Source organism: Ruditapes philippinarum, unplaced genomic scaffold, assembly GCF_026571515.1.
Source record: "Ruditapes philippinarum isolate M1 unplaced genomic scaffold, ASM2657151v2 ctg7240_1_1_1_1, whole genome shotgun sequence".
Classification (NCBI taxonomy): Eukaryota; Metazoa; Mollusca; class Bivalvia; order Venerida; family Veneridae; genus Ruditapes; species Ruditapes philippinarum.
Window position 1 is genome coordinate 10,578 of NW_026863495.1, and position 24,298 is coordinate 34,875.

The window sequence follows — 24,298 nt, forward strand, 5'->3', positions numbered from 1 at the left end:
TATTTATCAGCACTGGTTATTTTAGGAGTTATTCTTACCTTTTTTAGATCAACAGCCATATCATGTCACTTTTCAGTTCTCTCCTTTATAATATCATCATTATTTCTGTACAAATGTAGGTGTTAAATGTTTTTTATTCGACAACCATAAAAGTTGTTACATCGAACCTACAGTTGTTATAAATCACCTTTCTCCAATATTTTGTCAATGTTATTTAATTTGACATCTTTGTATATAACATATTCTTTGTTTATTAAGCATTTCAAAGATATCTTTTCAAAACGCCGCTTAATTGTGAGCTGAAAAACACTTGTTAGGAAAATAACTTTATTGTAATATTCATCATTGTATGTTATATATGTTTGTGCAAAATGTTTGAAATAAAACATGACTTAACTGAAGTCGCAAATAAACCTAGGGATGTCAATATGCGGAAGATTGCGGTAACGTAATTCAAATAAACATGCTTTCAGCACTAATTGATTAGTAGAAATATTTCCAGTGTAGTCGAGGACACAGAATTGGGCACAACATTGCAAAATGTATGAATAAATACTCTTTAATTTCTTATTTCATATAGTGAGGAATTTGGATATCAGTTGTAATAGTAGCTTATTTACAAAAAAAAACACATAAAGATTTATGTAATTGTTGTTATCTATTTCTTTCTGTACTTTATAATTCTAGAAATAATATAAATTTGTCTGTGATATCTTTATAAAATTAAGTACTATTCATTTTTTTCTGTTTGACATTAATTTGAAAACTTTGGAAGTAAAAAAAAATTATTATTTCATCTGACTAAAACGGCATAGCCTAAAGGATCTTTAAAAAGTAATTGTTTTGCAGACAATGCTTCGTTAAGTAAGTTTCCAATACATTTTTTTTATTTAAGGTTGATCTGTGTGTGGTACCCACAAAGTCCTAACTTCAACCACTTCTTATCAAGAAACCATTTTGTTTACCCTCCTAATACAACACCAGCTGACCCGGGAACTACGCCTAATGTTATGACTTTAAGCGAGGAAGATGATAAACAAGCTGCGGAGAAAGGTATCAAAATTCCCAGTGATGACTGTGTTATAACTTGGGATCAATTTAATGAACATGTGAGTATTACGAGTACAATTTTTGTTCTTTATCTAATGATACTTGAAAACACTTTTACATTAAATACAGAATTTGAAAAAAAACCACAATAATTTCAGAGATATTCGGTTTACAAATAATCATTAGAAATCGCAATTTTGACTGTTTTTCTCTCTTTTTTCCCTTTACTTTATGGGAAAACTGGAATCAAATGATCACATGCTAAAGCTGTGCGATATGATAAGTGTGATACTGTTATATCTTGTTGTTTAGTTTTCTTGTTTAGCTCGATTCGGATTGAAGATTATTTGAACCAGTTTATTTAAGTGTAGATATTAATACTTTCTATACAGTTTTATTGCTAATATGATCGATGCTTATGTTTCACAAACATTAAATTAAACAAATAGATCAAAGACAGAGACTGGATAAACGTGTATGCAGTAAACAATGAGCAAGTGACGGGTGAGCTCTTGAAATATTCTACAATCTGGACGGTAGTGAGTGACACTGTCATTCGAAGAAGAACTAGTTTCTGGTAAGGCATTTACTGAATCTTTTCCCATCTGATATTCGCTTGTCTGAAATTGAAGATGTAAGAAAATATAAGAATACGATATTTTGAACGTACCGAGTGCCTTTAAATTCGCAACTGTATGTGATTTGTGAACAAAAAAAGACAACTGGTACTACTGGTTTGATATCTATATTCAGGGATTCAATTGTGAAGGGGTGTGTGTATGGCGATAATACATTTGCACGAATTCACGATTCACGAGCGATTTTTGTATCTCAAACCGGTAAGTGAAAAAGTGCAGTTTACGTAATTTTTTTAACTATTTGGTTTTAAGTCACAGCGACACTATTAAGGTCACGTTGCGATTTCATAGCTTTAACAGTGGTAAAGGGGGAGTGAGTAGAAATACTGACGTTCTTTAGTCTAGCTAGCTAGATTCATCATTATTTCAAATCCTTGGCGGGACACAAAACCAAAAGAGTTAACCCATGACTTCATAAGCATTTTGTGAAAAATGGCTGTTTTCATTGAAAAGTCTCCCGTTACAAGTTCAAATTGCTATAAAACTATAAAAAAAATGCTTCAATACTAATCAAACTTGGCACAAATGTTGACTGGACCATTAGCTTTGTAACAACATGCTCAGGCTTAAATTTCCTGTAACCATGGCAACGAGGGGACATCTCAAAATTGCCAAAAATCACTATTTTGCGTGATTTTTTCCATCAAAATTGATTTCAAAGTGCTGCAACTTCTCAATGGATTGAGATAGAGTCAAATGCTTTTCAGCGTTCGTTACACGTTACCTTATGATCGATCTGGGGTCATTTTTAGCCTCTCACAAGTCAAATATTTTCCTGGCGATGAGGAGGACTGTCGCCCCCTTCAAACCCCCCACACAGAAGGGGGCACATCCCCCTTCTGGCAACCCCCTGCATACGTTTTCTAATAAGGCGAAAGTTTCAATTAATTTTGACTAACTGTAATTTAATTTATATAATATAACTAGTCTTGTTATAAATACACTGTTAAGTGAATTGCATTAATTCAAAATTTTACTATATTAAGTTAAATTCTGCTTGAACCGTTCTGGAGATCTGGACGCGGCTTCCTTTTAAATAATTCAAGTCCATGGCAGACTCAATCGAGTCTGTAACATTTTCAATTTTGTCGTTTTGGGCGTTTCTTAAGGATTCCCTTATCCATTATTTTGTATTGAATGTAGTTTAGTCACCATTGAATTGCAATTTCTATTTCACATTTTTTTGTGGTTATAATATTTCAGGAAATTTGGTCGCACTTCCAACTAGAAATGACTATTATGTGAGCTCAAACCCAGAGAAATACTTCTTCTATTTTGTATGTATCGATAATACAGAAGTTGTTGATGGTCGTTGCCCATCTTCGATTATTTTAGTGATGATCAAAGTAGGTTCCGTTTACGTAGTTGTTAAAAGAAATTTATTTTAATTGGTAAACTCATTTGTTGTTATTCATGGGGTAAATTTTACAGAAACGTTTTAACGTCATATACTGCTATAAAAATAAATACTAGTATTTGCATTTATTGGCATAAAGGGTCTGTTAATTATATACATCTATGTACGTACATCTATGATATTTTAAAATTAACAAATAAAATGTCTTCCCTAGGATCAAAGAGAAAATGATTTAAACGACAAGGGCGTGAGAGGTGGTCCTATTAGGATGAATGATATTCCATGGTCTGAGATAGAAGCAGACTTACAAAGATGTCACCGTCAGTCTTTTATTGACGATACAGATCCTAAAGTTGTTTGGACTTGGCGAAATGAAGGTACAGATTTTTTCATTCATTACCATATTTATTCTCAAGCATCACATTATTTGGTTAATTGATGGCACTATTTTGAAAAATATTTTTTTTAGAAATGGTGGACCTGAAATTTTTCATAAACCTTAATATGATTTTATTACACCTTTTATGTTGTTTTATTTTACTATTCAGAATGTCCAAAACCGTGGACACCAGCCGCTGAACAGGGGAAATAGGGCACTCATATCGGAAACAGAGCACTTATATCGGATATAGGACACTCGTAATGGAAAAAGGGCACTAATATCCGAAATAAGGCACTCTGATGTACTATTAGAACTTTATTAAATACATAACTGAAATGATAAAGATTATCGCATGTTGCGGCGATTTGTCTTTGATGTTCCTCAGTTTTAATACGCCAGTAACATGCTTCATTGGTTGCAACGCACAGTGAGATCTCAGATAAAGCATACTTCTTTAGAAACTAGAAATTTGGTCGCAGCAAAAATGTCTTCCTTTACTGCCATCTACACATTAAGGTTGTTTATCCCTGGAAGTTTAAACAAAATCTGCCATCCGGTTTAATAGGAGTTGCGTTCACAATATTTCTACATAGTATATAGTGAAAAAAAATCAACAAAGGGCCATAATTCTGTTAAATTTGGTCGCAGCAAAAATTCCTTCCTTGTCTACCATCTACACATTAAGGTTGTTCATCCCTGGAAGTTGAAGCAAAATCTGCCATCTGGTTTAAGAGGAGTTGCGTTCACAAAATTTCTATATATAGTATATAGTGAAAAAATCAACAAAGGGCCATAATTCTGTTAAATTTGGTCGCAGCGAAAATTCCTTCCTTTACTAACATCTACACATTAAGATTGTTCATCCCTGTAAGTTGAAGCAAAATCTGCCATCCGGCTTAAGAGGAGTTGCGTTCACAATATTTCGGGACGGACGGACAAGTGCAACGCTATATGCTCCAACATTGTGGGGGCATAAAAAGTGTGAATTATTTCAAATAAGGCACAGTGTTATCTAAGTTCACTTGGTTCATGTAAAAGCGTGACCGTAGACAAATACACAAGGGTCACTGGACGGTACTAAAATTAAGGCTGGAAAAACAACGAATATATTCAGATTGGGAAAAGATATTTGGGTACTGGGGATATGGCTGTTAGTTTAAAAAAGTTTTGTCTGGGACTTGAAAGTACTTTTTTATAAACCTTTTAATCCTTTTTTTCCTGAATGTAATTTGGTGCAAGGAGGCACTACATGTATAAACATATTCATGGGTAGATACACTAGCAATATTTGCAATGTCAAGTCCCCGAAAAAAATAACAATAATAGTTTTCATTGAAAAAAGATTTAAATCCATCTTTTGGCATGCCATTAAAACAAATGCTGATCAAACGGCGGTTAGCGTCATACTGGTGCGTCACAATCATATACAGAAATGTATTTGTCGGTCGTCATTCAACCAATCAGGAACACCCACTGTACTTCTGATAGGCTCTCACGTTATGGGGTTTGCAATGAAAAAAAAATCGGTCATTTACGGCGTCGGGAAAACTCCTCGATGTCGTCCCAGGCCATGATATTTCCACATAACAGTCTGGTCGCTATACTACAACTATAAGATATTTAATGATAACTTACTCCCATTCATATTTAATGTTCTCACTAATAGTCATTCGTTTTTTTACCGGAATGTTTGTCTATGGCGAACAAATGAAAGATTTATTTGTAACATTTATTCTTAGAAAAGTTGTAAGGATTTTTTCACATGTGATATGGCCATGTGCAAGATTATATGACCCGAGACACCGGGCAATTGATACACGGGTTAATAGTCCGTGAAGCCTTTATAATGGTAATAGAATTAATGATTTTTTTTAATAAAATCAACATCCATAGAAACAATAGCTGAAGTCATATACACCTTTTATATCAGAGTGACATAGACAATCAAACGAGATAAGAATTTGGCACTAGGTCTATATCTCGATAAATGTGGAAAAAAAACTTGTGTTCAGTCTGTCATTTACAAAAGCTAGCTAATTATAATTTCTGGGCAGTTTTGAAGTTTATGTAAGAAGAATGCGAATGTTACCATGGATCATAAAACAATATCCAATAAATTTGATTTCTTTATGCATATATGCAAAGTTTTATTTCAACTTCAAAGAAGTTTAAATTAAATCATTTAAGGTATTTCAACACTGGAAAGTATTTGGAAAGTTACAAGCCCCGTCTGATAAAGGCTCCAACCTCCATCCAATAAACGACTTAAGCACAACTCAAACTATACATCATATTTCAAGTGTTAAATCTGGAAGATCCCTCGAGAGCACCGAAAACAATATAAACATAGGACAAAAAGACCTTTTTTCAAATGAATCTGATCATGATTGCAATAACCCTCGGCACCATTGTTCTTGCGTAAGCAGTATTTAATCTTCATCTATTTTGTATGTGATTCATAGATGTACTACATGTTTCACTGCTCGACGTTTAATTTTGAAATGAATTTCAACCGAAGATATATAAAAGTGAGCTCTCGACCTCAAGTCAATAAGCAAAGAAGAAAAAGAAAAGTAAAATGTATATGTTTATCCGACAGCTAGTCATGACATCTATATTTCTAGTGGTTTGATTATTCTCTGAATGTAAAAACAAACAAACATAAATAAACATTTATTGACGTTTCCTTGTATACACAGTATAGCTATGGATTAAATTGCGTTTTGGCAGCTGGTTTTCTAAGAATACCCTTCAACCACAAATATATGATTCAGCTGGTTTTCTAAGAATATCCTACAAACACAAATATATGATTTTATAAGTGTGAACATTAATTATTTCTTTTGGTTTTCCTTAATGTGAAAATATATCCTATAAATAATATTTGAATTTGATAGATAATGTCTATGTTTTTCTAACACATCTAACAATTACATGTATCTTTGACCTGCTGTTGATAAATATAGTTATTATAAATATACATAAATGTAAATCGACGACAAATGTATGCATTCTCATGTAGAGGAATGATTTGTAAATCATGATACTTTAGTTAAATTAGTATATACTTTTGTTTGTTTGTTTCATTTTACGCCTTTTCCCCAACAGTATTTCCGTCATATAGGCGGGTAGTTTCCTAACCAAAGTATATACAATATACCAATCAAATTACACGTACTCCAATGCCATTTCAACTTTTTATAAGACTATTTAGGAGACTGTTTATGGAAGAAAATAACGAAAATATCAACAGTAACTGTGAGTCATTCTATGAGACGGGTCTTAATCCCGTTGTGATAAAAAAAAAGAGACTATGAATTGTTAAAGTTATTCGTCTGATGCTACAAAACAATGAAATAATAATGTGATTTTTCATGTAGATTTTTATCGTTACAAGTAAGTTTTCTTTTTATTTTCTATTGCGTTTAACGTTGCACCAGCACAGTAAATGCCATATGGCAACTTTCCAGCTTACTGATGAAGGAAGACCGCAGGTACCCCACCAAGCGGGCACCGAGTTGAGCCACCGACGATCCGTCAGCTAACTGGATAGCTTCCTAACAGCGTTGAGGGGCAAGTGCTTTGAATTTAATGACATAAACACTCGGCCACGGAATACATAAATAATGAGAAAAATATACCAAATTAAGTCGTATGATATTATTGGAATATAAATCCTAAGATTATCAAAATATAATCACGGGGAGAACACATTTGTCAAGCTAACAATCCATATACATTCAATTGAAAAATATACAATTGCTGACCATACTTTTTCAAAAATGAAACAAAAATAAAAAAAAACATATACATGTAATGAAATATGCATGAAAGACACAGTAGAAATACTTTTGACACAAGACTTGAGGAAATATATATAGTTTATATTAAAATCATACTGAATAATTTAATAAATAACTGAATGAATAAAGTATCATTCACAATACATGTAAAGAATATCTACACCATTCGACTACGTGTGCTTAAATAAGAAAAAAACACATGAAATAACATCGTCCAGAACCATTTGATACAGCAAGAATTTTTGAAAAGTTATCTAAAGATACTCATTCACTTTCTTATATGTCGGTTACTTATTACTGCCTCACAAATCATTCATTTACTGCACACGCACACGCACGCACACACGATCACACACAGTGACAAACAAACACGCAGGTCATAAGCATACGACATGCTGAACTGTGCACAACCACAGGTACATGTACATACATTAAAGAGTAAAATGTTTAAATTATAAATGGTTGATTTACAAAATATGGGACACTTTTAGTAATAAAGAAGATCATATGAGGTCCAAAAAACTAAAGTTGTATTGCTTACATAACTCAATTGGGATACTTAAAACAAAAAATATGCAAAACAATAATAAAGGAATATAATAAAATAAAATTGAAATTCGGTTTTTATTGTGTTATTTCTAGCTTGGTTTGAGTTAAAACGATATAAACGCTTTTAATTTTTTAGACATTTTGCAAATTAAAATAAAAAAATTCTTGTAAACGTAATTAGCGAATGACCTGACGTTTTGTACACAAGTTAATTGTTTAGAGGTACATCAATCTGGAGACAAAGATCGTTAAAATATCTTCAGTCCCGTAATGTCCAAAAATACTCTGTGAAGTCCCTTTATTACTATCAACAAATACATTACAACGATCTTAAAATGTGAAAGAAATCATTTTGACAGACTCAACTGCATTTCTACTCACAACGTCTGCATCCTTCACATGGCATCTCTGCGACGCTCAACAACACGCCGAAGATCATCTAGCGTAAACGCTTCAATATTGAAATTAGCCTTTTTCCATTGTTTGTATGTATTTCCTTGTCCGTTCTTATTGACAACCCTGAAATTCTTTATTTTGAGTAAAGGAAATTCTGCATGTCTATACTCGCACACACCGCCAAGTTCACGTTGACAATCTATGTTTCCACAGAATATAGCACCATCAAATTTTAACTCATCATCTATAAATCTTGGATGCGGATTTCGGTAAGAAATCAGCCTGGTTGATGCTGCTTCATCAACTACCACGTGATGAGCTTCTTGAATTTTACGTATGTCAGATAAGAAGCAAATGAAATGGTTGCAATTTAAACATCTAAATTCATGCTCGTCATTTGACATGTTAAGTCGGCGTTCTTCTTCTTTAAGTTCTTCCTGGAGCTTCTTCTCTTCCTGCATCTCTCGCATTTCTTTTTCCCAAAGGTTTGGATGATCTTCTATATAAACCTGCAATTCTGGTACAATAGCATTCATGATCTTTTCCAGAAGTGCATTTTTTTCTTCCTTTGCCACGATCCAAGAACCTTCTTCTGTCAAAACGTAATAGCGACTGTCCTGCCGTCTTGCTCGTCCTTTTAAATAGAAAACACATATGGCATCATTTATTTAAGTTGTAAAATCAGACTATAGAAATATGAAGCATATGTTATTCATCATGGCAATCATATATCCAATATATGTTTTATTGTTTAGTATTTCAAAATTTACCTCTTGACTGAAGTCGCACAATTTCGTTTGTGACGTGCTCATATCGAATGACAAGGTTGCATTTTGTGATGTCCAATCCTTCTTCGGCTACAGAAGTTGCAATTATTATTTTGTGACGCCCACCATCGAAATATTCCAAAACGTCTTTCTGACCAACTTTCGTCATGCCTGTAATTATTGGAAATTTATAGAAGAAGGTAAATAGTTTTTCAATAACAAATAATTGATTTTATAGAGTACTCATTTTAAGCTGTCTGTTGTAAATCATGTTTATTTATTCTTGTCTTTCTTAGTATACACATATTGTTGTGAAAATTATGTTGTAAAAAAAGTCACATTTTAACTATAACAATCGAACCAATGATGGAAATTTCTATGTAGCCAAAATGTCATTTTGACAACCTTAAGAGAATATAAAATAGAAATTAAAATTTACTAACCTCCTTCCGCTTTGGACGCAGCTTGGCCTACAAATTCTGAAGCATTAAGTGTATCTAGAGGAGCTGTTTGCTTCATCCAATTAACCAAAGCTTGCGCTAATTCTCTTGTCTTCACAAATATAATGCCTCGAGCATCCTCATTTTTGTCAAATATTTGCATAACAATTGTTTGCATTTCTACTAGCTTTGGATTTTCTGGCTCATCAGTAAAACTTTGTTGTTTTAGATCTACGAATAAAAAAATATCCAAATGAACAAGTAGTCTGATTTTACATCGGTTTAATATTTATACAGAAACGCTGGGACATCTAAAATTGTAACACATCTAAGGCTAGTGTCTGTCAAATTTAACTATGATTAACCGACACAAACAACACTGATTACATAGCGCAAGATCAAAATAATGTCGACACTTAATGTAAACAATCAGTAATTGGCATAACGTTAAATGAATAAAAAAACATTATCCATAAAAATAGAGAATTGCGTTGAAAACAAATCAAAGGCCAAATTTCAAAACATGATTCAATACTTGTTATCATTTTTATCAGTATCTGGAAAAAACTATCTAGCTAGCTAACGGAACGTCGGTAGTTCTACTCGGGTGCACGTTCGTGCCTGAAATAATGCACGGAAGGACACCTGAGGTCTTCATCAAACAGTAAAGCTGGATCGTCGCGATATGACTTATACTGTGTCGATGTGACGTAAAACCCAAAACAAACAAACAAACAAAATCTGGAAAAAAAGTCTTCAAAATTGGATATAACTACTCACTATCATATAATTCAAGAAGCATCACATCTGTGTCATTTTTGGGATTAATTTCTCTTTCTATTTCCATGAAATCCTCAAGAATCACTTCAGCATCTTTAATTCTTGCGTCAGCGTGAATAAGTAACGCTTTGTTGTAATGCTAAATAAAATAGCATAATATATTTAGATATTTAATTTACTGTCTTTTCCAATTAAAACCAGATTAACAAGTTACTTTATAATTGGGAACTTAATCATTTTATTATACTATTAATAAAAATAAACTTGTCAAAAGTTCTCAAAAGGAAAAGGAAAAAAGAACAATATGTAAATATATTCTATTATCAGGAAAAATTGGTCACCTGCTTAACTCAGCTATTAAATTATCCTCTTTTTTCAAATTCATATATTCATTTTTTTAGAAGTTTGACGGCCATATTTGTACATCAAAAACATATTTAAGAAAAATTCGACCGGTCAAAAGCTATTTAAAGTAGAAGCAAACGCTTTATATAAATTCTACTTTAAACGACCTCTAAATGTAATCGGCAAGGATTCATCATTCTCCTAACTTCGTCTGAACTAAGCTTCCCTAACGCTTTCTTAAATTCGCTGAGCCACTGCTGAAATTTCTCTGATCCTCGAGTTGGTGGCACGACACATGCCTCTTTAATAAACGCATCTTTTCTAGGAATGTTGTGTAAACCTTAAAAGAAAATGTAGTTGGTAATGTACCGTTTACTGATGTTCTATTTCAGAAATGGGAATTTGTTTATCAGTGGTTTTCATTTTATATGCTTAGTGTGTAAGAACTTTTGTATTATTTAGTTCATTAAAAGGACATAATGTCATGCCAATATCTTTCTTCTAACGTTGGAACTCTTTTTGACTGATGTCGCAAAGCTGACAACCTTATTTTTACCCAGTTACAAGTACTTACTTTAACAACACACTGTATACTATCATAAACATTTTTTATAATAATTACAAAATGTACATTGTTTTATGTAAACAAACTACAAACTCAAACAAAAATTCATCTAATCATTTTACTAAATAAGCAATTTCTTTGTTTACAATATTGAGTTTGAAATTCCATTTTTTAATTCAGACTAATATACTTTTTTTTAATTCAGACTAATTTTAGCAATGTAACTTTTTTCACATATCTATAAAGTATTATTACACTAAAATACGCATAGAACCTTACTTGGATGTGATATCATGTATTCATTAATAATATCCATTATAGCCAATACCGCTTTCCGATACCTATCGTTTACCCGCTTCCTTGCAGCAACTGTCTCTGTAATGTCATAAAATAAATTACGTAACCTACATACATGCATGGTACCAGTAAAACATTGTGCCAATATTGACGTCAAATGTATTAATCTTCATTTTGCGTTTGTAACTTTAGGACTAAATAAGTCTAACAGAATAGGATTAGTAGTTTAAACATATACGTGCTCAAAGATCACGTCAATAAATATATGAAAAAACAACATATTATTACATCGTATGTCTAAAAGTCAAATTCCATTGGCAAGAGAACAAAATAATATACTAATGGACAGTGATTTGGTAAAGCGATATATGAACATTATGACAGCATGATTTTCTAATCAAATATTTTTAAAGTCAAATTTCCAAACCATGTAAATACATAAAATAGTAATTTATTTCTGCACTAGAACTTCAATATTTATTGTTTTAGTCAATGGTAAAAAACAATGTTTGAATTCAATTCCATCTTACTTTCAATAGGATTGTTTTCAAATCGTTTTAGCTCTTCTTTGTTCCTTCGAACAGTACACAAGAATTTGGCATCAAGATTTGCTAGTAAGCTTTTCATGTGGCCCATTGCAGCATCATGTCTTGTATTTCCGCCAACTCCAAGAGATGCAGTGAGTCCGACGATCTATTTTTACATAATGATATCAAATGTCTTATGAGCCGTGTCACGACAAAACCGACATAGTGGGTTTGCGACCAGCATGGATCCAGACCAGCCTGCGCATCCGCGCAGTCTGATCAGGATCCATGCTGTTTGCTTACCAACCCTATTACATGTAGAGAAAATGATAGCGAACAGCATGGATGCGCAGTCTGATCAGGATCCATGCTGTTCGCTTACCAACCCTATTACATGTAGAGAAAATGATAGCGAACAGCATGGATCCTGATCAGACTGCGCTGATGCGCAGGCTGGTCTGGATCCATGCTGGTCGCAAACACACTATGTTGGTTTTGTCGTGACACGGCTCATATGTAAAAATATCAACTATAAACATAGGTAAAGTAGTAGTGACAGTCTTTATTGTATACATCTAACATGATAATGATGAAATTCTAAACGATGCAATATTATTTATTCAATGTCCAAAAAATTCATTCAAATATTGTATCCTCAAAACTTCGGCATGAAACGATATATTAATCATTTAAATGTATCCAAATCAATTTGATGTATTTAACAACTAGAACTGTGACACGGATGCCCCCACTGTGCAGATGTGCTCGTAAACAAGAGCATGCATATCTGTATGTAAGATTTTTATGTGGAACTTTTTATTAAAATCTGCCATCCGTTTTAACAGGAGTTGCGTTCACAAAATTTCTTTATGGCATATAGTAAAAAAATCAACAAAGGGCCATAATTCTGTTAAATTTGGTCGCAGCGAAAATTCCTTCATTTACTTCCATCTACACATTAAGGTTGTTCATCCCTGGAAGTTTAAGCAAATACGCCATCCGGTTTAAGAGGAGTTGCGTTCACAAAATTTCTATATGGTATATAGTGAAAAAATCAACAAAGGGCCATAATTCTGTTAAATTTGGTCGCAGCGAAAATTCCTTCTATACTGCGATCTACACATTAAGGTTGTTCATCCCTGGAAGTTTAAGCAAAATCTGCCATCCGGTTTAAGAGGAGTTGCGTTCACAAAATTTCGGGACGTACGGACAGTCGCACGGACGGACGGACAAGTGCAACGCTATATGCTCCCCTTACATTTGTATTCTTGTTGGGTATTTTACTGTGTAAAAAAAGTACCCAACAATCAAAGAAAATACCCAACAATACATACGGAGTGAGTAGGATTGGTAGTTGTTGGGTATTTATTACCCAACATATACCCTCTCGTGTGCTCTCGTGCGCTCGGACGGAAGTTCTCACAGGACAGTAATTATGTGGCTACTCTATTGTTCTCTCTATTGTTCTTTTAAGCCACACAAAAGAAAATAGCCACATAAAAGCATTACGGAATGAATGACATCAAAGAGAAAGAACAGTTACCTATTGTCCCTCTAGCCACATAATTACTGTCCTGTGAGTGCGGACAGACGTACGGACGGACGGACAAGTGCAACGCTATATGCTCCCCACTTTGTGGGGGCATAAAAAAATTGTTTGTATGATTACATTAAAACAGTTGAATAAAACTTAAAAATGCCTTATTTCGTATGTCTTAATTAAATAAATACCGGTAATGAAAACATGAATATAAATCTTGTAAATGATAAAACCTGCGGGAGTTCTCCTTTTAAATTGCCCCTTAATTTAAGATGCATGTAAAGGCTCATGATCTCATTAAATCTGTGATAGTTGTCGGTGTGATGACATTCGTCAAACACGATCATAGAAAATCTCGTTATACTGTCAATTTCCTTCTGCTTCAGAGCGTTCAGTAAGACTTGGGCCGTCACCACCATTATATCTCTCCTAAAAAACGCGAAACTTGAAAAAATTAACTCTATGTTTATAAGAAGTAAATGGTTATAAACCACTTAAATGTCTAACATAATAAATAGCTGCTTTCATGCTTATATTGTTTTCCAAATTATTTATCTACTGAAGTTGTCCTAAAATGGAGAGAAAAAATGAGTCACTAAAGAAAATCCAAAACGGCAAATATGAAAACATTACAAGCTCGATTTCACTGAGCCTGTTTATGTATATTTTGTAATTGCAAGCTAGTTTCAACGCCCCGTAGCACTGGTTAAGTCACATATGCAATTAGAAATAACAGGAAGTAATATTTTAAATTGTTAACAATAGCATCTTCAAGTCTTCCCTTTCTGTAATGGTATCATTATTATATATGTTCGCAGATGCATTGCATCTCTCTGTAGTCGTGACAAAAACAAAGTTTAAGCTTAAAGACATATAAAACGTATTATAATCATTTGTTTATGAATGCTGCCAGTCCTGTAATGGCATATGGAAAATATTTACTAACAGATAACATTGTTTAAAACCTCTAATCAAATCATGACACGACTGCTAGTTGTTTTTACTAAAAATCCTTTGATAACTGTTTTATTTTTCTTCAGTTAACATGACATGTTTTTCTAACAGCTGCAACCGTTAACAGTTGACAACAAGCAACTTTGAAATAACAAAAAGAACAGGAAAAAAAGAGATAGAGTTTGATGAAAAATCATAGTAATACATGTTAAAAGATGACTAATATTAACCATGTACCTATCGATAAAATCTCGTAGATACTGTTTCTGGTCCCTTTGAACGCTCCCACTTATCACTTTTGTTCTGTATGCAGGTAGTCGTTTGGCACAATCTTTGCCCTGCTGGAAGGCTAACGCTTCATTTTCTACCAAAAATATCACCTTCCCAATCTTTCCAGCGTTTCTTTGACGTCGTAAGTGCACCTGTTTTTTTAATCAGAACATGCCATGCCTTGATAGGTAGAAGTACATATACTGTTAATATATCTTTTAATTAATGTTATAAATTCAATCATGTTTATAAATAATTCTAAATATGAGAAATATTTCCATACGATTTTTATCCTTAATTTCTTTTTTACAAACAATGGATAATTATTAATGATTAAGCACTGATACAAAACAAAAACAGCTGGACAAAACTTAACAGTAAAAGCAGACGTTATATGTGGCATTTATGACAAAATTTCAATAAAAAGACCTCATTTTTCTTTCTGTCTCCATACTATCTATTTAAATTTCGTAAACCATTAAAAATGAATGATATAAGTACACGTACTTGCATAATGCGCCATGCCACCCTAGTTTTTCCAGTGTTTGTTGGTGCCATAACAATAACATTTTCCCCTTCACAACCTTCTTTTGCAAGTTCCTTTTGATATTCTCTTAATTCTACATCTTTGTCATCTGCGCCAACTTCGTCTTCATCTAAAAGATTTTATTTCAATGTAAGAATATTTCATGCATTACTGAAATTAGCAAAAGAAAATAATGAGTTTCTTTAGGCTGTCATAGGATATAATTTCCCACTCTTATTACGAAATTAGCTTTTGACACAGCTTTAAGTTTATATTTTTTATTATTTTTTATCAAATTCACTTTACTGAAGTTTATCTGAAATGACAAGATTATATTTTTTTTAAAAAACATACCTGTAACTATGTTAAAATCAACTTCTCCATTTTGTTCGTAATCATTTCCATCATTGCCTAGGTCGTTTTGTAAATCTAAAATGAGCAAAATAGGTGTGTAAGCATAGCTTATTACAAACACAAGTACAGCGTATGAATAATACATTTTCAATTTCATACTTTTTGGTATATGAATTAAACGATGGTCCTAGATCAAGCATCTGAGGTACATTGCTAGAAAATGTCACAATTTCAGTAATGAAACAATTCCCCTGGCACCGAGATATTTTCACAAACTTGTTAGTGGTCTACTACACAATGTATCAGGTCAAACAAAAAGCATCTATTTAAGCTACAATTATCTTAAACGCAATAAACAGGAACCATGTGAACAAAGTTAGAAGAGCTTTATTTAAGTTAATCACAATGCACATTTTAAAATAGTATGCCGTTTGGTTATCACTGCTGATGACATTTGAAACAATTACAGAGAAACAATGACGGGTAGTAATCATTCCACAAAACTCACACGTACATTTTATGTTATCATTTTCAACATTCTACAACTTACCATTAAGGCCATTGTTTATTCCTGTGTCAGCTCCGCCAGCAAGTAATTCATCAAAGTCTATAGATTGATCGTTGGCATCAATAGTGTCCATACCGTCTAGATCTTCAAAAACGTTATTGAACACAGCGTTTGATGACATTTTGTCTTCACCTCGTGTTTTATGAGATCCTTTTGAATGATCTGACAGTTCCTGTTCTTCTTTACATCTATCCGTGTCTGAAATATATCATCCTTTCAGTGTTCTAAGTTAAAGCTAATAAGGTGAACACAGTTACGTGTACGCAGATTATAAACATGCAAAATGTTAAAACTGATAAATATATTCTACCACTATCTTGAATTAAGATAACGCTCTGCGTGAGATGACATCTTGTTTGTTTACATGACATACTCATGTGAAGTGTATGAATCAATACGTTGAGAAAAAAATCCTATCACGTTTGTCTTTTTAAACAAAACAAATTATATGTTTCAAAAAAAGCTAAAACAGGAAATATGTACAAGTTCAACAAAAATAAAGGAAAATTCAAACAGAAATGAATATAAAATCCTTAACTCAGTTTATTTATCTTGTTTGTATTACACACAGCTAGTGTGTGCATTAACAGTTAAATGAATATAAACATTATTTTCATAAGACCGATCTCAGAATACTACAGGCACTCCACTGAGGTCCAAAAGCGTTAAAACATAAATCAAGAAGTTACTTCGAAATAAATTGAAAACCCTAGTTTTAAGCTTTTCTTATCTCGATTTGAGTGGCAAACGTTAAAATGCTTTTAAATTTAGGTCATTTTTCACAATTAAAATGACCTAAAATTTGCAAAGAATTTATCATTCTAGACCAACATCAAATTGAAAATTTATCTCGAAAAATTATATCTATTCCCATCCGTCAAATACCTAAGGAGTCCCTATTGTATTGTATATAGAACATTCTTTTTTGTATACATACTTTGTCGTTTATATAGAATCATTGCTTCCTGTTTCACCTCTGTTAAACTGTCACCCACATCTTCTACCCCTTCGCTTCGCAACACATCCTCCGTTACCGCTTCATCTACAACCTGCTTACAGTTACTTTCAATCGACAGAACGTTTATTTCTTTCACAAGTGATTCTATGCCAGATTTTTCTGATATCTTTTTATCAGTTTTATAGACGTTGTGATCTGAACACTTTTCATCCTTTTCTGGTTCTGCAAAATCATCCTTTTCAATTGTATTGTCAAAGTTGTCATCTATTATGAAATGAAAGTAAAATAAATCATAATTTACAATGTTCCTGTAATGTCCCTGTAATGTCCTATTATATATGTATATGAAATTAAAATATTTAAAATCAATATCAACATCTTCAAAACGACCAATGTGCCTCAGTAGCATGCATATAAGTTATAAATTAGAGAAACGGAATCATTGGAGAAGACCCAAAACGACACAACTGAAAATATGCAGACTCGGTTTGATTGAGCCTGTTCATGGACGGTACTGGAAGGAACAAGTTACCGCCATATATTATGACTGATTTTTCATTTTGGTTTCAGTATAGATCTACTTTTTTCTCCACAACAGAAATTTCATCAATAGCCAGTTATGTTTAAGATAACATTACACACAATTTGATATAAACAAAGAAATGTTAATTCATTATCGTAATACCTTCAAGTATATCTTCTCGGATATCACTTTCTAACTCAGTCTTGAAAGCTTGTCTTGCATCTTCTCGTTGAACCATTAGTTCTACAACACACAATAATTTACATAATTATATATCTTTTTATCATAAAATATTAAAGAAACCAAACAAGAAGCTCTCTTCCATCACAATTCCGGTTTAAGAGGTCCAAAAATGGTTTTAATTGTGAGTTATTTATCTCTATATACAGTAACTGTTAACTATGGTGCAGGATAATTTTGGATTATTACGTATTCTTACCACTGGTGTGACTAAACATTATTCAGCAAACAAACTAATGTAATATTTCCGGAGGTATTCATTTAAACTAATTGTTCAGAAAATCAAGCAAAACCCTTTCAATTTCATGTCCATAGATTTACTTTTGTTCGCCGTTGTTGCTTTGCTGATTTACCCTTAATATGTATAATATTCATCATATTCGACACTTACTCTGAAACATATCTGGATCCAGAATTTCTGCAATGTCATCGTATTTACAATCTAGAAGAGCTTCCATGAAATTTCTAAACCAATCCTCTACTCGATTTGGCAAATGGAACAGCAAAACCCAACAGGCTCTTCTACTGCCGTGATTTCGTTCCTCGGCCCTTATTTCATCTGCGTCATTCCTTGTGAGGGTACCTTGACTTACTAGATTCGGAAGCAATTCTGCAGGACTTAATCGATCAATGATTTCTTCAGCAAATAGGTCGATAATTTTCCGGTAATTATTATCATCAGCAACTATGTTGCCATCAATCATTTTAACAATTTTTGGGTAACCTAAGAAATATAGGGCATACATACTATAAACCAATGTGTTTATGATAAAAATTATATATAAATTTTTCGATAATATTAATTACTTTGACGAAACTTTGTAAATAATTTCTGAAAAACTGCAATTGAATTTTCATTTACATTAAAAATACACGATCACCATTTGCAAAATGTTTATAACATTAGTCTTGGCTCCTTTCATATATACAAATAGGTTTTTTTTAAACGACTCGACAAAACTGTTTGATCATAAGCTTTATGGCCTACGCTTCACAACACGTTTAGGTTATTTTATATTTAAATGTTTTTTCTTACGACTATCCTCTATGGCATTCCTGATTGCAATAAATCTTCCATCATCTTCCACCTCGTTCATTAAAACTTCCATGGCCTTACGCATACCCTGCACACTGTTTTGAGCACATGTTTTAAATATGTCCTTCCTTTGTTCTGTTAAATGAGAAAAAATATATACAAAAAATGACACATTGTTGCACCAGCTTAAACTGGCCAATTAAAAAAACCTAGGAGCTAGGTAAATGTGATATGTTGAAACTAAACGTAAAGGTTAATAGCAAAAGAACACAACTTGGTTTCAACACAACGATTTTAACTTCACGATTTACGATTTCAGCAATTCAACTTCACGAATTCACGATTTCAGCTTCATGAATTCATGGTTTGAACCTCACGATTTCAAGATTGATCCTTCATAATAAACAAAGTTCAATTCGTGAATTCAAGTTCATGAAATTTAAATCGTGAAGTTCAAAATGCGAATTCATGAAGTTGAAGTCATGAAGTGAAAATCGTAAATTCATGAAGTTGAAATCATTAATTCGTAATTTTGAAATCGTGAATCTTGACGCTGAAATCGTGAATTCGTGAATTCTGTATGTTGAAAGCGTGAGTTCGTGAAGTTGAAATTGTGAATCCATGAACATGAACCATATATTTCAAGAAGCTGAAACAACACCACCGGTCTTTCGAATTTCAGGGATTTCATTACCATTATACAAAAAAATTAACTACCAACAGTATAGAGCCTGGTCAGACTGCAAATTAAAGATGTGCAAGGTAGCCTTGTCTGATAATTGTGTCAAAAGATTATCACTTGTGGTTCGGTAAAAAACAAACTGTATATAATATCAAATCGATAACGCTGGTATACCTATCAAAATGAAATATTTTAATCACAAGTACATTGTTTTCTTTGCAAACAAAGAATAAAAACATACCTCTTGTGAAATATTGAAGATGTACCAACAAGTCAGTGGCTTTCACACAGTCACAAATGTATGGTAGGAAAACCTGAATGTTAAATTTAATTACATCATCTCGCGGGAAATCATCCATGTCTGCTTCTGCCATTTTTGCTCACAATTTTTTCTTGGTTTCGTATGGTTTTAGTAATCTACCAAATACCTGCAGCCATAAACATCCAAGCATGTTGAAATAACTATCATTATAAAATGTAGTAAATAGTTCAAATTAATGTACATGTATATATTATGTACAGGTATCTGTATTCATTCCCAATTTATCACAATATGGGGTAGGATTTTATCACAAACGAAAAATTGAGAAAATAATGCATTGATGATTATGCTATGATTTAATTTATTTCATAGGACATTTGCTTCTTCCAAAAAGTAAAGTTTAATTTTCACAAATGCTATGATTTCATTTATTTCATAGGACATTTGCTACTTTCAAAAGTTAAGTTTAATTTTCCCAAAACAAATGTGCACAATTTTAAGCTATATTGATATTAATGTTTGACATAATTTCACTATAACTTCGTCTCTTGAATCATTCAAAACATCTACTTCTCGTGAACCATATAATGAAATAAACAAAAAACATGAAATAAATAAAACAGTATTTAATTATCAGACATACTGAGAAGTATAATTACATGTATATAGTATTTATATAGAACCCTCCGGCAGCGTGAGTTTGATGACTACGCCCAATGCAATGAATGAATAAGGGTTTCAGGCATATCTGATAATGATTTAGCACCATAAAGTCCTGCTAAATACAAGAAGTACATGTAGGCCCAAAAGTGATTAAAGCAAGTTGATAACTTTGTGTACATTATATATGATCATGTATAGGCCTACGACATCGAATACGGAAAAGTGGGTTTTCCCAGCTAATCCGTGGGTACATACTAAATTTACCGCTAATAGCTTCAAGGTGCACTACCCGTCACCTGTTTCGCTTATTTTCTAAGCTGGTATACTGTATTGGAAAACCCAAATATTCTTAATTCCGGAGTAGGCCTAAGTCTATAGCTGTAAATTAAAGTCGTCACATGACCTGGCAATAGTCGACATTTAGTTTTTAGCAATCGTATATGCAGGTAGGGTGTTATGCTTATTTGAAAGTGAAAGTGAAAACTGAATAATGCGCATGTATATCAAATCAAAAGTAAACACTCAAATTAAAAAAAAAACAACTTATAAACTGTTATGTCTACCTGTCACTAATACTTCATAATTTCATAAAGAAAAGTTAACAGGCAGACAATATGTAGTATTTATATGTGCCTCATATATATATGGCGAGTAATTCAACATGTGCATACATATATACTGTTATACATGTTTACTGTATACATAATGTAATACAGAGATCTAGTCAAATCCGGAACCTTCTAGATAACAATTAGTGATAAAATGTTGTTTATATTTGCTTAACACACGGTCAAACTAAATGAATTATGTTCTATTGATAGGGAATGTGGTCAAATTTAAAAGCAAACACACAAAAATAGCAAGTTAAGCGTGAACTATTTTTAGACTCAGAATTTATGTCTCGTTGCCTTCCTTTATCAATCAGTCGATTTTACATTTCACTACTAATCTTTAAATAGTATACATTGATTTATATGAACACGCGAACAATTATTCAAAATAAGTTTTAATTGGAACAAATGAGTTTTAATCGTAATTTATAAATAAAAAATATTTAACTTACTTTTGTGCTCGGAAAACCCCAATCTAAATTTAGCCGGATAGAGAAATGCCTGGTTCTCGCGTTCATTTCAACTATAGTTGTATAGTGTAATAAAGCAAGGTAAAAGCGTTAGGCCACGAATCATATAGGATTTTCCGAAAATACGTACTTTCATTTATAAAAAACAATATAGCTGGTGCATACTGACCCGTCTTCATGTTGGAATATATTTTGAATTGCATGAAATGTAGTAATATTCGGTATTTTTTGTCAAGTTCGGGGCACGGTAGATTTCGATTCCAGATCTAATATTTTAATATTGATATAAATTTACGAAGGCCGGTATGTTCAAGTTTGAACTACTAACATTTATACCCTTTGTTACACGTACGGTCTCAACCCGGTACGGAATTAGACCGAACCCATTGTATCTAGAAAGTAGTTCTTTGAAATTTTGAAATGGCTCAATTTAAGTCATCTCTAGTTAGATTGGTCATGATTAAAGTGTATTATTGCATGTGTGTAGTTTTTGTGTGTTATATGATGACTTTAAAAGTTGTTTTTTGTGTATTCTCCAGGAACTCATTTGTTGGTGGAAGGATTAAAGATGTACTACCCACCAGCTGTCAGGAGTTTTTAAAGTGGTGAATTTAAACAGTGTTACAACAGATTGAAGATTTCTGAAAAAAGTAGATGGCTAACCTATTATATTTTGGGCCTCATTGGACTTAGATAGTGTTAATGTTTAAAGTTGAAGACAGTATATAATTCATCAAGAACAGTGGAATCCAGAATTAAGCCTCAAATTTGACTGATTTACTATAGAACAAATAGTACGAAAATTCACCGGGCCGCGTCCGTACGTGCCGTATGAAGGCACAATGCATCGGCTTTGCGGATGGAGCTTCACAATGTACCTGAATTTAGTACCCTGTCTTACTGGATACCAGCTGATGACTATAGCCTATGTGTGTTGGCCTGCAGGGACGACGAGATTTGGTACTGGGATATTAAGGCTCATCTCTCGAATATTCGACGTAGTTTAGATATTTCAAAATCAAATGGCTAGTTTTCAAGGTCTTGGATGTACATAATATTAGGATCAACATATAAAACTGAAATAATCTAAAATAAAGCTTTCACTTAATTAGTAAGTCAGATAAAAGTATCAGATGGCGATTTTTTTTGCGTCTACAGACATATATTCTGATGAAAGAACGGTCGGCGCTAGCGGAAGACACATTGTATTGCTGAACATGCGGGTAAAACTCATTTTGTATATCCAGTAGCACAGATTCTATTTATTTTGTTATTGATAATGAATCCAACCAAGTAAGTCAATGGAAATCTACGGCGTAAACAAAAGTTGTAAACTTTTCCAAAAAAGTTTAAGAAATTAGGAGTTACATAAAGTTATAAGTAATTACAGCCAAACCTTTGTTAAAGAACACCTCCGTATAAAGACTATCTTGTAAGTAAAGACCCCGCTTTGACAAACTTTCATTTTCAACGAATATTATTCCGAGTCTATAAATGCTATGCATGGTCTCTTCTTTGGCTGACCTTTAGTCACAGGTTTATACTGTATGTCATACTTTTCATAGCCAAATTTGTCTGCACTATGCAGCAGTGAATGATAATAGTGAAATGAATAATTCCGTTAGGGAATAGATCCAAACTCCTCACAGTGATTACCTCCCTTGGCAGAATTGTAATCACTGCCTTCAAAGACGTCACATGATGATGAAAGTCACATGACGTAACGTCGAAATTCAAATGTAAATATCGACCGTTACATAGAAAATCTAACGTCATTTTTCTCTTTCTGTTTTATTTTTAACTTTTAGTGCCTACGTTCGATATAGTTTATCAAAAAAATTATCAAAAGTGTACAAGATAACGAAAAATAAATTCAAAAGCTAAAAAATATAAAATATCAAAATATTATCTCGGTAGGAAATATTCTCATAATTTTAAAATTATTTCTAAATATTCATATTATTCATTTATTTATCCATAAACATTGTTTAATCAATGAGAAAAAACTTAACTGATAGATAAAAGCAGTAAATAAAACAATTTTTGAAAAAAATATAGTATATCAGAAATTCTGATATATCGGGACCTTGGTGGCAGAGATCTATGCCGAAGAATTAAGGGGAGATCACTGCGTGGAGATTGGAATAGATCTAGATCTACAGACGAATCATCATATCAATCTTTCGGTGCCTTGTTCAAGTTTTTTGTAGAATAATGCACAGATACATAATTACAAAGGCTGCGAGGCCTTAGCGATAAATAACAAAAAATGGTAAATTATGGCAATCTATTCTTAAATGTATAAATAAAAAATGGAACTGTCAATATTATTGATAAAAATTCTCACCTACATAAAGCGGGAAAGATTTTCCTGACGTCATTTGGTATATTGACGCCACATATGACGTCATATCTGACGTGTAAGCATTCTTTTTATGTCGTGCATTTATAATACACGCAACTGGCCTGTTTGTTTAAAAGAAAAATGACATGAAGCGTGTTATATATAAGAAAGTCCCTTTGTTTGTTTTGACGTGGGTGATTTAAACAGCAGCCATCGTGAAACTCACTGATGTTGTTCACGTCATTTTGCACGTGCGTCGAAATTGCATAATGGCCTAGACCTTGCCATAATGGCTTTAAAAATACCCTAAATTTTGTTACAATGTATATTTAGTTACATAGGGATAAATGAAAAAATATATATCAAAATATGGCACTTTTCAGTGTGTCGGGATACCACGT

At 32.8% G+C, this 24,298-nt stretch overlaps 2 protein-coding genes across 5 annotated transcripts; one reads left to right on the forward strand and one right to left on the reverse strand.

Annotated features, from left to right (window-relative positions):
* Positions 1-428: 428 nt before the first annotated feature.
* LOC132722236 (uncharacterized) lies at positions 429-3,759 on the forward strand. The gene is made up of 7 exons (XM_060706692.1): positions 429-448; positions 896-1,109; positions 1,500-1,627; positions 1,804-1,889; positions 2,892-3,034; positions 3,260-3,422; positions 3,594-3,759. The coding sequence occupies exons 1-7, from the start codon at positions 429-431 to the stop codon at positions 3,635-3,637; spliced, it is 798 nt and encodes a 265-aa protein (XP_060562675.1). The 3' UTR covers positions 3,638-3,759.
* A 2,975-nt stretch (positions 3,760-6,734) lies between these two features.
* On the reverse strand, positions 6,735-23,998 carry LOC132722233 (antiviral innate immune response receptor RIG-I-like). Of its 4 annotated transcripts, none has more exons than XM_060706685.1 (18): positions 23,901-23,998; positions 19,789-19,975; positions 18,866-19,000; positions 18,221-18,553; positions 17,752-17,832; positions 17,046-17,330; positions 16,091-16,306; positions 15,541-15,615; positions 15,168-15,316; positions 14,628-14,812; positions 13,670-13,865; positions 11,900-12,062; positions 11,352-11,447; positions 10,675-10,847; positions 10,163-10,301; positions 9,386-9,613; positions 8,946-9,113; positions 6,735-8,809 (listed from the first exon to the last, which is right to left on the reverse strand). In XM_060706685.1, exons 2-18 carry the CDS (start codon positions 19,919-19,921, stop codon positions 8,175-8,177), a joined length of 3,390 nt encoding a protein of 1,129 aa, XP_060562668.1. In that variant the 5' UTR covers positions 19,922-19,975; positions 23,901-23,998; the 3' UTR covers positions 6,735-8,174. The 4 variants fall into 4 exon arrangements, with proteins under 4 accessions (XP_060562668.1, XP_060562666.1, XP_060562669.1 ...); XM_060706683.1 differs by lacking the exon at positions 23,901-23,998 and adding an exon at positions 21,536-21,662; XM_060706686.1 differs by lacking the exon at positions 23,901-23,998 and adding an exon at positions 20,737-20,755.
* Between the last annotated feature and the right edge of the window lie 300 nt (positions 23,999-24,298).